The sequence below is a fragment of the Balaenoptera physalus genome, assembly GCF_965194825.1.
Source record: "Balaenoptera physalus genome assembly, chromosome: X".
Lineage (NCBI taxonomy): Eukaryota > Metazoa > Chordata > Mammalia > Artiodactyla > Balaenopteridae > Balaenoptera > Balaenoptera physalus.
The window spans coordinates 43,565,356-43,579,774 of NC_138903.1; the positions used below are offsets into that span (position 1 = coordinate 43,565,356).

At 52.2% G+C, this 14,419-nt stretch overlaps 1 protein-coding gene across 5 annotated transcripts; it reads right to left on the bottom strand.

Annotated features, from left to right (window-relative positions):
• Positions 1–1,467: 1,467 nt before the first annotated feature.
• On the bottom strand, positions 1,468–13,235 carry TFE3 (transcription factor binding to IGHM enhancer 3). 5 transcript variants are annotated; one of them, XM_082446530.1, is made up of 10 exons: positions 12,982–13,235; positions 10,601–10,714; positions 9,320–9,623; positions 8,411–8,656; positions 8,228–8,332; positions 5,594–5,711; positions 5,182–5,238; positions 4,929–5,004; positions 3,797–3,944; positions 1,468–2,942 (listed from the first exon to the last, which is right to left on the bottom strand). In XM_082446530.1, exons 1-10 carry the CDS (start codon positions 13,095–13,097, stop codon positions 2,748–2,750), a joined length of 1,479 nt encoding a protein of 492 aa, XP_082302656.1. In that variant the 5' UTR covers positions 13,098–13,235; the 3' UTR covers positions 1,468–2,747. The 5 variants fall into 5 exon arrangements, with proteins under 5 accessions (XP_082302656.1, XP_082302655.1, XP_082302658.1 ...); XM_082446529.1 differs by having other exon boundaries at positions 1,468–3,321; XM_082446532.1 differs by having other exon boundaries at positions 1,468–3,321; positions 9,320–9,558; positions 10,601–10,772; positions 12,982–13,120.
• Between the last annotated feature and the right edge of the window lie 1,184 nt (positions 13,236–14,419).

The window sequence follows — 14,419 nt, forward strand, 5'->3', positions numbered from 1 at the left end:
AATTGGGAGATAATGAATGCATGATTTTTTAGCCACTAAGATTGTGGTAATTTGTTACACAGAAAGAGATAACAAAGTATTCTTATTTGGATCCTAGAACAGAAAAAAGACATTCGTGGAAAAACCAGTGAAATCCAAATAAAGTCTGGAGTTCCTAGTACTGTGCCGATGTGATTTTCTTAGCCTTAATAAATGTGCCATGGTTATCCAAGCTGTTAACATTAGGGGGAGCTGGATAACAGGTATGAGAACTCTCTCTACCGTCTTTCCCACACTTCTGTAAATCTAAAATTATTTCAGAATACAAAGTTAAAAAAATTGGGAGATAACGAATGCATGATTTTTTAGCCACTAAGATTGTGGTGATTTGTTACACAGAAAGAGGTAACAAACAGAGTATCCTTATTTGGATCCTAGAACAGAAAAAAGACATTCGTGGAAAAACCAGTGAAATCCAAATAAAGTCTGGAGTTCCTAGTACTGTGCCAATGTGATTTTCTTAGCCTTAATAAATGTGCCATGGTTATCCAAGCTGTTAACATTAGGGGGAGCTGGATAACAGGTATGAGAACTCTCTCTACTGCCTTTGCCACACTTCTGCAAATCTAAAATTATTTCAGAATACAAAGTTAAAAAAAAAACACTTCTGGGTATTACATGTTATCTTTGTAAAATAAAGAGAATATAGCCAATTTGAGGAGAAAAAAAATAAAGCTATCAGGGAGCCACCAGTCTGGTGGTAGAGGTTCAGCAACCAGGCCCTAGGGCTCACAGTATGTTAGGCTAGAAAGGGGCAGGCAGCAAGTGTGGTGGTCACAGCCTGATGGGGGTGACACAGGACCAGGCCTTATACCTGCCCTGGGAGTCAGTTCGGTTGAGAAATTGCAGGAATATTTTTTCCCCAGCCTAAGATACTTGTGTCTATTCACTTCCATTTAAATTCCCCCCAAATGTCAACACCAGTTCCAAAACCGGTTTTTGTCTTTGCCATTTCCACCAGCTGGAACACCTCTACTGTCTGCCAGGAGATATCCTCATATATTTCCTTATCAGCTTCAAAAGTGAACTTGCAAGAAAATCTTCATTGGCCCGTCTGTCCTCAATGACATTGTTCAAACCAGAGCCCTCACCTAACTTTACCATTTAGCGCTTCATCCATTTACCAGCTGTATATCGTCAGATAGTTACTTAAACCCTGTTCTATTCGTGTTTCTTCAAACGTGAAATAGGAGTAAGAATCAGTACTTTCTTGATGAATATTCCTTAGAATAATAAATTGGGTAAAACGCTTGCAACAGTTAGGAGGCTGCCTAGCAGACAGTTAAGGACTGATTGCTTTTGTTTGTACATTGTTTTCTCCAGCCCCTCTATCTAAATTCTTGTACCCATCCCTCTCAAATCTGTTTCTTCCAAGAACCTTCATGAGCCATGCTCATTGCACCGACAAAAAGCAAGGACAGGAGACTCTTTGCCAAAGTTAAAAGCGCATCAAACACGCCTAGCATTTATTATTTTAATCACAAACCTACAGACCCCTTAGTACACCCTCCTCGGGGCTCGGCCCCAACAATCCAAAGCTGACAACCTTGGGTGTATGGGGTAGGAGGGATGGGGATGGGCAGGGAGTGTCTCTTGATAACTCTGAAATGGGGAAGATTTCTCCAAATGGAGAACTAGGTGGAGGCCAGAGGTTGGGGGTGACCTAGCTTCTGAGTAGGGGGTCAGTAAAAAAATCAGATAAACAAAAGAGGGGGTATATATGTTTTTGCAATCCTCCCCCTAAGCCTCTGCCTTGGTGAGACAGGCTTCCACTTGTTCCTGGGCTGGGGAACTCCCTGGAAAGGCCCCTTCCTTCATCTTGTTCCTCTACATGTTAAAAAAGAGTACCGGGGTGCTGGTTCTGGGAACATGGACCCAGTACCCCCTTATCTCCATCACCTCCCCAATCTACCCTTCAAGGAAGGAGGTAAAACTCTGCCCAAGTGTGGGGGTCTAACTCTCACTCACTCCTGATCTAGGTCTGGAATGTCAACCCACAAGATTTCAAGATCTGCCCCCTTCTTCAAGGGCCAGGTCGGCTTAGAGCCCTCCTAGGTTAAGTCACAATGGTCCCAGGTTAAGGCGGGGGAGCTTAAGTACCACTCCTCCCTGCAGTGTGGAATGATTGGATGGGATGTTGCTAAGAGACGAGGGCTGTGATCTCCACAAAGTTGCCTGATCTTACTGACTCCTCCACACCTGAAATACCTGCGCTGGGCTGTTCCTATAGGGAAAGGGCGGGGCCTGACTCCTCCATTGCTAGAAGGCCAGGACTGAGTTCCCAGGTAAAGGGGTTGGCTCTCATCCTCACTTCTGTTCCTTGCCTGCACAGGGCAGGGTTCACGGGGAAGGGGCAGGGCTTAAACCCCCAGGGTGGGACCTCCATTTTGACTCCTCTTCCTTGCCAGGATAGACTAGACTGTTGGTTCCAAGAGAGGGGATGGAGCAGTATCCTGACACTCTTTATCCCAGGAAACATGGCTAGGACAGTCCCTAGGGGCCAGCGGCTGACCTCATCCTGTCTCCTTCCCTCACCTGGGCAAGGGCGGGTCCCACGGGGCAGGGGTGAGGCTGCGTTCTGCAAGAGACAGGCCCTGATGTCCCTACCTTCTCCACGTCTGAAATACCTGCATTGGCCTGTCCTGTGGGGAAGGGGTGGGGCCTCATCTGACTCCTCCTCCTTGCTTGGTTACAGGGGTGGGGCCTCATCAGTCTCCTCTTCCCCCAGTACACCTGGGCAGGGCAGTCTCATGAAAAGGTGGGGGAAAAGGCGGGGCCTCATCCTGACATGTCCTCCTTTCCTGGGTGGGGAAGTCCCAGGGGAGGGGTGAGGCCTGATCAGGACTCCTCCTCCATGCTGAAGCTGCTGCGGCGACTGCTGGCCTTGGAGACTGCGGGGGATACTGAAGAAAGCAGGGGATCGGAGGCAGCCCGCAGTGGGGACAGGGCGCCCCCTGACAGTCCCCCCACCACCCCCTCCTCCTCCTCCATCAGAATGTCCTCCAGCCCAAGGTGGAAGGGGTCCCCCAGATCCCCCAGGTGGTCGCTGGGAAAGTGCAGGTCCAGAAGGGCATCGGAGGGTGGCGCTGGGGGCTGCTGATGGGGAGTACTCTGGGCAGGTCCCCCCGCTGCATGAAATGTTGCTGTGCCTGGCCTGCCCTCCTCTTCAACATCCAGCTGCTCTGGCTTGAGACTGTCAGAGGCTGAAGTTGTGGCCAGTGAGAGCAGCCCTGGGGTGGGAGGCACTGGCAGACCATGGATCTGGGCCTGCAGTTCTAGCTCCTGCAAAACGTAGGGGGGTGGGTGGTGGGGGTGGGATAAGATGGGGTTCAGAGTCCCTCAGAGGCAGAGGATATAACAGTTAAAAGGGTAGGCTGCCTGGGTTCAAATTCAGCCTCTGCCACTCACTAGTTGCGTAACTTCAGGCAAGTTGCTTACCGTCTCTGAGCCTCAGAGTCCCAACCTAGAAAGTGGGTATAATAATGGTCCCTGTCTCACAGGATTGTTGTGATTAACTTAGTAAATGGAGATAAGGCTCTTGTCATAGTGCATGGCACAAGATAAAACACCGTGTCCGTTAACCAATATTCATTATTATTATTGCTAATGTTATGATTACTACTTATCATCATCATGTGAGTCAGGAAGCCCGGGGATCCCCCAAATATGCCAGGCGGAGAAATCCTAGCCTGTTCTCCCTCTGCCTCTGCCTCCAGGGAGCCCCCCTCACCCCTGCCACCGCCTCCTCCTTCCAGACCTGAATTCGGAGCTGCAGGCTGCGGTTGGCCTGCTCCAGGGATCGCTGCCGGCTCTCCAGGTCTTTGGAGCGCTGTTGCTCCTTCTGCAACTTGCGGATGTAATCCACAGAGGCTTTCAAGATGGTGCCCTTGTTCCAGCGCATCTCCCTGTGGGGCCCGAGGGGAAGGAAAGAAGGGAATGCTGCACATGGAGTCTCTCGGGAGCTGAAGGGGGCGATTGCACCAGGTAGATGGAGCACCCCGCCACGTGCCTAGAACTTGAGGCAGAGGGACATCAAGGGTATGGAATGCTCGGATGAAAACCACCTGCCTGGAACCTTCCAATGATGCCCCATCACACCCCGAACCCAGGAACCTGTGACCTGATCCCATACTGCTCCTCTTACCCATGACCCTCTGATTCATCTCACTGCGGCCACACTGGCTTCTCAATGCTCCTAGAACATGGAAAATCATTCCCACCTCAGGGCCTCCAGCCCAGCTCTGCCCTCCACCTTGAACACTCTTCTCTCAGACACCCAGATGGCTCCTGCCTCACCTCTTTAGGCTCTTTATTCAAGTACTTCCTCATCAGTTGAGGCCTGCCCTCTCCCCACCCTCCTCACCCCAAACTGTGACCCTCCCCAATATCCCATCTTCCCTCCGTTCTTGATTCCTCTCCACAACACTCATCATAACCACCGGAGTTTACATATTTATCTTGTTTGCTGTCTGTCTGCCCCCACTAAAACATCAGTTCCATGAGGTCAGGGATTTTTGTGCATTTTGTTCCCTCTGGTATCCTCAGGGCCTAGCATGGTACCTGGCACAAAGCAGAAGCAGCTCAATACATTTTTTGAGTAAATAAAGGAGGTACTAAATAAGCGGAAAACTGTCTATGTCGTACAGGGGGGCAGACAACGTGGACCATAATGTCATGGACCATAATGTCATGCACCTAAAATTTTAGATGGGAACACGGTGAGGGGCTGCAACCCTGCTCAGGGTGAGGAAAGCTGGGTGAGAAAGGGGCAAAGGAGCAGGACTGCCCAGGTGGTTCCCACTTAGGGCAGGCCCACCCAGGAATGACTTTCAGAGAGTGGGGCCCCCACCCCACCTTCCACCGGCCTGGGGCTCCTGGCCCAGACTCACGGGTCACTGGACTTGGGGATGAGGGTGCCCAACTCCTTGATCCTGTCGTTAATGTTGAATCGCCTGCGACGTTCAACTTTGAAGGCGGGGGAGAGAAAGAGAAAGTGGGAAAGAGTCGTCAATAGGCTGAGAAGCGAAGAGGAGAAACTGGGGAATTGGGAGGCTGCTGCAGGGAGAGGCCCCCAAGGAAGGCCGGGCGCAGAGTGAGGCAGGGCTGCACGGCATGTGGGCAGGAGCACGCGCTCTCACTCACTCAGGTTGTGATTGTCTTTCTTCTGCCGTTCCTTCAAAAGGGCCTTGGCCTCTGTCTCTGGAAGAGAGTGCAGGAGGTGGTCAGGGCCTCTGGGTCTGGGAAAGATGACAGACGACGGTGGGCAGCATGTGCAGCCGCTGGGGTAGGCTTTGGTGGGCGCAAGCAAGCGAAGTGCCACCATTTTTACAATTTTTAAAGAAGCCATGGTGACAGGCCACTTGTTAAACCCGAGGAGAGGGAGTGGAGTGAAAGCAGGACCACGGGCCATATGGACAAAGATGGCAAACAGCCCCCATTTCTGTCTGTTTAAACCCTCTTCCCTTAGAATCAGGCCTGACCCCCAGACCTGGTAGATATGGGACTCACCCTGGGGTATATGATAATTGCACGGGGCCAAGACCCTGGCCCTTACCAGAGATCTCCCGTTTGATATTCGGCAGCTCAGCTGGACAGGAGTTGCTGACAGTGATGGCTGGCGTGGCCACGCCCTGACTACTGTACACATCAAGCAGATTCCCTGACACAGGCAGCTGCAGGCAGGGAGAGTGGAAAAACGATGGTTGGAAACAGACCCCAGGCTCGGCCCCTTCTTCGACCAGGTTCCTGACCCTCCACTCACCCCAAAGATGGGCCCCCTCATGCAAGGATTGGCTGGCTCAGCATGGGAACCCTTCCTTCTCCTTCAAGGGAATTTCACACAGCCACTCAACAGGGAAGACAGGGTCAAGGGGACCTACCCTGCTTTGCTGGGGGACTGGAGCCTGCCTGGCCTGCTCATCGTGTCCCCACAGCCCCTCGAATCCCCCAGTGACTTCTGAAGCCCCTCTCCCAAACCCCGGCACTGGCTCTGAGAAGTGCCAGAAAACCACCCTTCTCAGGTCTTTGTCAGCTCCAATGCAACATTTCAGCCCCTCCTAGAGCTACATTCCAACTCAGCATTCTTGGAACACTCCAACCCAGTCTTCTCAGACCTTGGGAAATTGTCATGGCAACATTCCACCCAAAATCTGGCCTTTTGGAGAGTTCCAGCCCAACCTCCAGTCTTTTGCTGTGACTGCGTTGCATACAGTCTCAGGCTGCCATGCACCGAGGTTCTGATCTGGCACCCTCTTGCACATTCTGATCTCTCAGGATTTCTTGTCCAACTACTCAACAAGCACTGTTTTTATGTCAGCCTAGTTTGTTTTTTTTTTCTCCTTCACACTCTCCTGGATACACCCTAGGGCAACGAACTAATCCATAAGTAATTAGTCCCACCTCTTGATGAGTTTTCATCTCTTGAAACCCCCACTAGTCTGCTGGATCCATCCAATCTCTAGCTGTGCCCAAATCAATGAAAAATTCTGATAAATTGGTACCATTTTTACATGTGCTTCTTTCCTCTTGATAAGCTGGAAAGAAGTAAAGCTATAGCCACTTGGTATGTGCCAAAGCGAGTTATGAGACTCTTGGAATGTTCAGAACCAGAATGTTAAAATTCATTGGTGCATCTCCTGCTCTAGGAAGTTTTATCCAGTCTTTACAATGACCCAGCCTCTCGGCACAGTTCACTGTAAGAGATGTGGTATGTTCTAGTCACTTCAAGGTCCAACCACATCAAATCTGGACACCTTTGGCATATCATGTTCCAATCACTTCATGGTCTAGGTGTGTCTTCATGACCTGAATGTCCTGGTACATTCAAAACGCAACAAGATAATCTGTATAACAGAGAGCTTCTCTGTTAATTTTGGCCTATGTTGTTAGAAATAAGATTATACCTTGCATGTTTAGAATAAGTTTCTGTCCATCTCTGCACTAAAAAATTTAGAGAGTTACAAGCTCTAAAGTGCTATAGAGAAACATCACTTAGAGGAGAAAGGTGGAACTGTATTTATGTTGGAGTGTAAGCATGTGTGGAAGCCTCGCAGCACCAGGACTTGGCCCTGTTCTCAGAGCATCCTCTATCCATTCTCTACCTGTCCTGCTTCAAGAGTTCCAGCTGGCCTGCTGTGAAGCCAAGAGCTACTTTGGAGTGCTGACTGCAGGATTAAGCCAATTCTTAGGCAACTGACTCAGTTCTTAATGGCCATTTCTTCTAAAAATTTTCTTTTGTGTGTGGGGGAGGGTGTGGGTCTTGGGACAGGGGTGAACTTGAGGTTTAAAGTTTAAACTAGAAATAAGATGATGTGGTCTGCTTGCTCTCTGTTTAGATAGGCTTTAAGACCAATTGGATTTACATGGAGGCCAGGCCAGAGAATGGTAATCGATGACTTGTGTGCAGACAAGCATTTATCCAGGTTGCATTGTCCAAATTGGTTTGTTAAAGCTCCAGGTTACGTTCTTACACAAAGAAAAACATTCAGTAAACATGAGACAAGTTTAGGAAAACTTAATAAAAAGAAACCTGTCTTGGGGCTTCCCTGGTGGCACAGTGGTTGAGAATCTGCCTGCCAGTGCAGGGGACACAGGTTCGAGCCCTGGTCTGGGAAGATCCCACATGCCGCGGAGCAACTAGGCCCATGAGCCACAACTACTGAGCCTGCGCGTCTGGAGCCTGTGCTCCGCAACAAGAGAGGCCGCGATAGTGAGAGGCCCGCGCATCGCGATGAAGAGTGGCCCCCGCTTGCCGCAACTGGAGAAAGCCCTCACACAGAAACGAAGACCCAACACAGCCAAAATAAATAAATAAAAATAAAGAATTATTTAAAAAAAAGAAGAAAAAAACCTGTCTTACACTCAAAACAAACAAACAAAATGCTACAAGAGTCCCACTTCTTGGTCCCTCCCACAATGAAGCTTGAGTGCTTCGGTATGCCCTAATAGCTCCATGAAGTCCCCACCGTGTATATATCAAAAACTACAAGGTTCACCTCTCCATGCAGTTCAACATGGCCCCAGGGCACTGTTGTGCCCCATTCTCAACATACAGCCTCTATCTCTATCTCAGTACAATCCAAGGTGACAGTCTCTTATGTACACAGCTAGCCCGCGTGTATATAAGATATCCCTCAGTGATAGAGGGATGTGCTAATTTTTAGACCAACCTCCCATCTCAGGGCCTCACCGTGCTGGGGAGCTGCAGCCCCGTGGTGCCTCCGGGCAGATAGCTGAGCATCTCATCGTTGTAACTGGACTCCAGGCTGATGATCTCATCGATGACATCATCAATCTGGGAGAAGAAATATGGAAGAGCCTTAGAAGAAGCTGGGGCAGGGGGAGCATGGGCGGGTCGTCTGCAGCCACTCACCTCCTTCTCTGAGCTAGACCCGATGGTGAGCAGCGCCATGGGGCTGTTGGGAGCACTGCCAGTGGGGCCAGTAGCGTGGGCAGCCTCAGGGGCGGGGAGTGGCTGGGCACTAGCAGCCCCCGGTGGTGGGGTGAGGGCCTGGGACGCCAGCTTGGGCCCAAGTGTGGTGGACAGGTACTGCTTCACCTGCTGCCGGCGCGCCTGCTGCAGGTGGTAGCGCGTCGGGTTCTCCAGATGGGTCTGCACCTGTGGAATGCGGGGGAGACAGGATGGGAGGGAACAAGGTAGAACAGGGCTCAGAGGGGTGACTCTGAGCCCCAGCTTGCCCCTCAGAAGTCATCTGTTCCTAGGCTCAGGATGGCAAACCAGGCCCAGAATCTGAGAATCCTCTCCCGCCCCCAAATACTGATTAAAGTCTCCCCTAGGACCCAAACTCCCTTTCTCAGAGATCCTTCACAGCCCTCAAGATCTACCCATGGGTGGCAGAATCCTTCAGAGTTTCTGGAGCACCCTGTCACAGTCCCCAAGAGGCCCCCCGCAAAGCCTGTGACCCCACCTAACAGACGTGGGAACTGTACATGGCTTCCCAAGGCACTCCAATGGCCAAAGAATTCCTAATGCATAACCATATGTGAAGTGCTTCCTACAAAGCCACTTCACAGACTCCAGGGCCCACTCAGGGCACTCATGAGCCTCCATGATCCACCAAGACATCCTATGGCCCCCAAGAACCCCTCACAACTCCACAAGAACGTCTTGGAAACCCTAAACACAATGGGATACTAGCACAGCCCCCTTTTAACAGTACCTGAGACCTTCCTTAGAGCCCCTAGGACCTCGTCCCAAAGCCACCAGGACCAATCCTCAGTCACCAGGAGGCCCTCCCAGGGCCTCTGGATGTCACCTTACCTTGAGCACCTCCCTGGGCACCTGAGCAGGGGGAGGACGACCCAATGTGTGGCCCCCAGCAGAGACGCCAACCACAGAGATGGCAGGAGAGGCAGGTGCAGGACTAGGGAAGGGAGAGGCTGCAGCCTGTTCCCGACGCTCACGCCTCTCCTGCTCCTGGGCCTGGGCCCGCATTAGCTGCTGCCGCAGCAAGACCCGCGATGAAGAAGATGACGACATGGCAGGGGTCCTGGAGCCCCCTGCAGAAGATGATGCAGAGAGTGTAGCTGGGGTGGCTGGTGTGGCCTGCAGTGATATTGGGAGGCTGTGGAATGGGAAATACGGGGCCACAGGTAAGCTAAAAGTCTCGGCCCAAGCCTAAGAAGTCATAGTGCGATGGAGCAGACATAGGAACCTGGCCTGTTCTCTGCCTTCAGAAGCCACAATGTGGAGGGGAGATAAAGGAACCAGACCTGGTCACAGCCCTCAGGGGTCACAGTCTGGTGGGGTAACTTTAGCCCTCAGTCCTTATGGTGAAGCCTGGATTTGGGCCTGTTCGTATATCAAGCGGAGATACCATTATTGTTCAGCTCTGCGAGCTATTTAAAGGAGAGCAGAAGGAAACAGAATTGAGGTTGTGGGAGTAGATACGGACACAGAGGGCTCATTAAGCTCAATTTGGGGCTGGAGATGCTCCCTGAGCTCCTGGGAGTGGGCATCAGGCTATATGGGCAACCGCAGGCCCTTCTTCCTCCCCTGCCTGGGCCTCTGGTCCCAGGAGCTAGTCAGTCTTGAAAATCTCAGCGATTTCACAATCCTCTCTTCCTGCCCCTCTTCCAGGTCCCCTCCCCTCTCTTAGAGCCCAGGCCCATGACTCAGCACATTTAGACTTCCAAGCTTGGGGGAAAGAAGAGACCAGCAGGGGTTCTTCAAGGGCTGGGAGTGGGTGAATTTGCTGAGTTGGGGGGAGGGTGACCAGGGGTTATGGGAACGGCTCCGCCTACTTGGGGGCTGGGCTTGATCAGGCCACGCCCTGTGTCTGGGAACTCCAGGCACGCTGCAATTTTAATCTATGAATGGATGTGCAGGTGGGGGAGGAAGCAAGGGAGATTTTGTCTGAGATACTAGAATCCTAGCTTGGCCTCCTGCTTTCCACATGCTCTTTCTGGCTCTTAATTTTACTATCTGAAAAATTCAGGCTGGTGAGAGAATGGGTTGGACTGGCACTGAGGGCCTCTGCCCATCAAGAGGGGATGGAGGGGCCTGAGGAATCAGAAGGGGAGTCAGAGAGAGGAGACATACCTTGAGCGTAGCGATAGGGGTTGGCTTTTGAGCTCGTAGAAGCTGTCAGGATCAAGGACGTTTTCTAATTCGATGTCAGCAACAATCCCCGATTCCGGAAGCAAAGAGTTCAGGCTGAGGGTGGGGGGAAGGCAGGGGTGAGGGTCAGTGATTGTATGGAGACGTCATTCCCCTGAGAGAGACAGAGACAGAGACAGAAGAGAAAAGAAGAGAAGAGAAGCATACACCAGGAGAGAGGAGAATAGAGTATCCCTCACATTCGGCCACTTTGCTGAAACCACCACCATGAATTCCCATGTCTTCTCCCCCTCCACTCTCTTTTGCTCCGTGTTACCCATAGGTCCTTAAGATTAAAAATAATAAGCCTGGACCCCAGCTCCTCAATCTAACAATCACCTGGGTGTACAACCTGGGTTTCAGGAGAATAGAAACGAAGAATTGAGGAATGACAATTCACTTTGTGGGATTCCTGACTTTGCATTCAGAGTTCTCCCAGCCCCCACACCCCCTATTGTTTTCCTGGCTGCTGAATGTGAGCCCACATAGGTCCACAGGCATACTGCACGGTAGGGGCTTCCCTCGGCAGAACAGTCCATTGTAACACAAACTGAATGCATCACAAAGAGAACTGGGGTAGCTGATTCACTTTACTGAAGGATCCACTACTTCCCAAAAGAGCTCCCGGCCACCAACCCTGCCCCAGCCAGAGTTTGTGGGATGCGAACACGCATCCAAAAACAAGATGGAAATAACAAGGGCTCCCCTCAGTCCAGCAATCTGGATTGACAAGAGGGAGAATTTGGGTGGATGATCTGCTTTATAGGAACATTCTTTTCTTGGTCAGAGGAGCTTGCCCAGCACTCTCCAGTTTTTTCGATAGATCAAAACACAAACACACCTCCAATACCAACACCCACTGACACACAAACTAAGAAGCCATGTACACCAGTCCCTTTCAACTATCGCCACTACTGTGATGATCTAGGTTGTTATAAAGGCATCAGGAGATGGTAAATTCATATTTGAAAGGCTCCTGCTCAACCCTCCATGCTGGCTGCAAGACACTAGTGTGTAGGGGACATTAACATGCAGGCAGATAGATATGCATCCTTGAATTTAGTCAAAGATTTAGAATCCTGAGATTGTCATTGACTTGCCCCTCCCCAAGAATCTGTCTTCCTCCCTTTCCTCACTCACAGACGGGGCCCTAAAACTACCCCAGGAAGTCGGGAAGAGGAAGCTGGGGAGCCGCTGAGCTCAGCACAATCCCAGACAGAAAGTAGGCAAAGCCCCCTCCCATGCTCACACTTCGACTGCACAGAAGTTGGAAGAGGTGGGCACTGGAATGGGCACGGTATGGACAGAGAGGGCTGGGGCTTCCAGGCCCGCTGATGGAAGTAAGGCTAAGAGGTCAGAGAGGACCCACCCAGGCAGGGATGGTGCAATTGGTGCTCATTCCAGCTCTAGGGTCAGATTCAAGATTGTCTCCAGGGCCTGAAAGACAGACTGGGAAGGTGAGATAAAAAAAACCCCTCTGTGTCTGTGTGTGTGTAGGGGGTGAAAAGAGCTGTCTGAGAGGCTAGGGCAGGTGGCAGCAGGAACAAGACCCTCCTCTGGGTTCCAAAATAAGGTCTGAGGCCTTCTCTGGGCTAAGAGGTAGCACCATCTCCGTTGCCTGTCTGTCTGACTGTTTCCCATTCAAGCCCCTATGGGGTGTGGGAAGAGGGCTTTTCCACTACCCAGCTGGATGGGTGGGCAGGTGAAGGGATTATTCTGATCAAGTCTTGATGAATGTTGCTTTTCTTGTTCACTCACACACACTCACAAGGCTGGTCCCACGCAGTATATCCGAGATACCCCCAAATCCCTCCAGAGTCATTTTATCCCCAAACACAGCCTCCAGCAACCAGCCACTGGGAGTCACCAAGCTCCCAAGACAGCACCTCTTATCTTAGGACGCCTTCTCTGAGGGAAAAAGTCCCTTAAAAATCAGTGCCTCACCTACAGAGTGCCCCCTCAAATTCATTCCCCTCATATCTGACTCAAAGACCCCAAATTCAGCCTCTAGTCAGAGTCTCAGTCCCCGAAGTTCAGCTACCCTAGACTAGTTTTTGGACACAACAGAATCAGCCCCTCGAGACCCAGTCAAGGGCCCCCCCCAAATCTGAACTAGGCCTCCCTTAATGCACTTCCACGACTCCTTTAAGCCTCAGTCGAAGCAAGCCACCGCCAGATTCCTTAGGTGCCCCCACAAGTCGGGCGCCCAGACGTCCTCCAAGACTAGGCCGAGGGCCTCCAATCACAGTCCTGGGCCCCCGCTGCCCCCAGATCAGGCCCCCGGGAACCCCAGTTAGCACTACCGGTCCCAGGCGGTCCCGCACCTGAGCAGCTGGGCCGAGTCGGCCGGCCTGCGCTCCTCCAACAGCAGGAACACGGCTCGAGGACCCTCCGCGCTGGCCTCTACGCCGTCCCGAGCTGGCTCGGCCGCATGAGACATGACGCCCGGCCCCGGGCGAGCCCTGCCAGGCCGGTCGGGCCTCGGCCCGGTCCCCCTAACAAAATAAGAGTCCCCCTCCCCCGCTCGCCACCGCCTCCTCCGCTAAGCCATGGAGCAAGCTCTGCGCGGGCGGGCGGCGTCGGGGAGATGGGATGGGCTGTGAGTCATCCCCCGCCCAGAACGGACCAACACCCCCCCCCCAACCTAACCCCGGACGACCGCCCTCCTCCCCCTTGTCCTCTTCCCCCTCCTCCCTGGGCTGGGGAAACTCCACAGGAAGTGACCGCAGAGAGAATAGACAGCTCGCTGGGCCACGCCCCCTGGGTGAGGCGGCCAATCGTTGAGGGGTGGCTCAAGGGCCCGCCCTAAGCTACGCCTCCGAAGCCGAGAGAGAACCAGATTCCGCAGGCCCTTATTCCGAGAAGGGGGCACCGAGGCCACGCCCTCAGAGACAGAGGCAAATCAATGAGAGGTAATTAGATTGAACCACGCCGCCTCTTCTCAAATTATCCCTCCGCAAGATATTAAGCCGCTCCTTGGGTCCTCTGCGCCTGCGTACTGATGGCCAGTCTGCGCGCGGAGGGTCTCCAGGAGACGCTTCTAGCTGCGGAAACGCGCCCTCTATAGGCCAATATACGTAGTATCCACTCCCTAAACCGCGCTCCAACCTTGATCTAGCGGTGCCTCCTCAGCCAAACCCATAGCCTTGAGGCCTAGGCAGCTACATTCCCGGAAGGTGCGCACCAGAAACCCCACCCTTTCGGTACCTACAGTCCAGCCGCCCAGCTGGTCTTCCTGGAAGCGGTCCGCCTACTCTATGTCATTTAGAGCGGTTGTTGTACTAGGTCGTTGCGCTGCACTGTAGGTGCTTAGTGAATCCTTGACAGATGAATGAGTGGAAGGATGGAAATTAGATCTGGCCCCTTCTGTGGTTGACTTCTGGAATTATAAAGACCAAGGTTAGAATATGGGCAAGGGACTTCCCCTCTCTGAGCCTCAGCTTTACTGGCCTGTCAAATGGGGGTCATAATACCTGTTTGACAGGGTTGTTATGAGGATTGGAGGTAATTTTTTTTTTTTTAATTTATTTATTTTTGGCTGTGTTGGGTCTTCGTTTCTGTGCGAGTGCTTTCTCTAGTTGCAGCAAGCGGGGGCCACTCTTCATCGCGGTGCGCGGGCCTCTCACTATCGCGGCCTCTCTTGTTGCGGAGCACAGGCTCCAGACGCGCAGGCTCAGTAGTTGTGGCTCACGGGCCTAGTTGCTCCGTGGCATGTGGGATCTTCCCAGACCAGGGCTCGAACCCGTGTCCCCTGCATTAGCA

Bases quoted from the DNA above. Each gene is read 5' to 3' on its own strand.
- TFE3 (XM_082446528.1), bottom strand. From the start codon at position 13,097: ATGTCTCATGCGGCCGAGCCAGCTCGGGACGGCGTAGAGGCCAGCGCG. The intron at 10,715-12,981 runs GTGCGGGACCGC...CCCCACCCTCAG, and splicing joins GACTCGGCCCAGCTGCTCAG to CCTGAACTCTTTGCTTCCGG. The intron at 8,657-9,319 runs GTAAGGTGACAT...CGCATTCCACAG, and splicing joins TGCCCAGGGAGGTGCTCAAG to GTGCAGACCCATCTGGAGAA.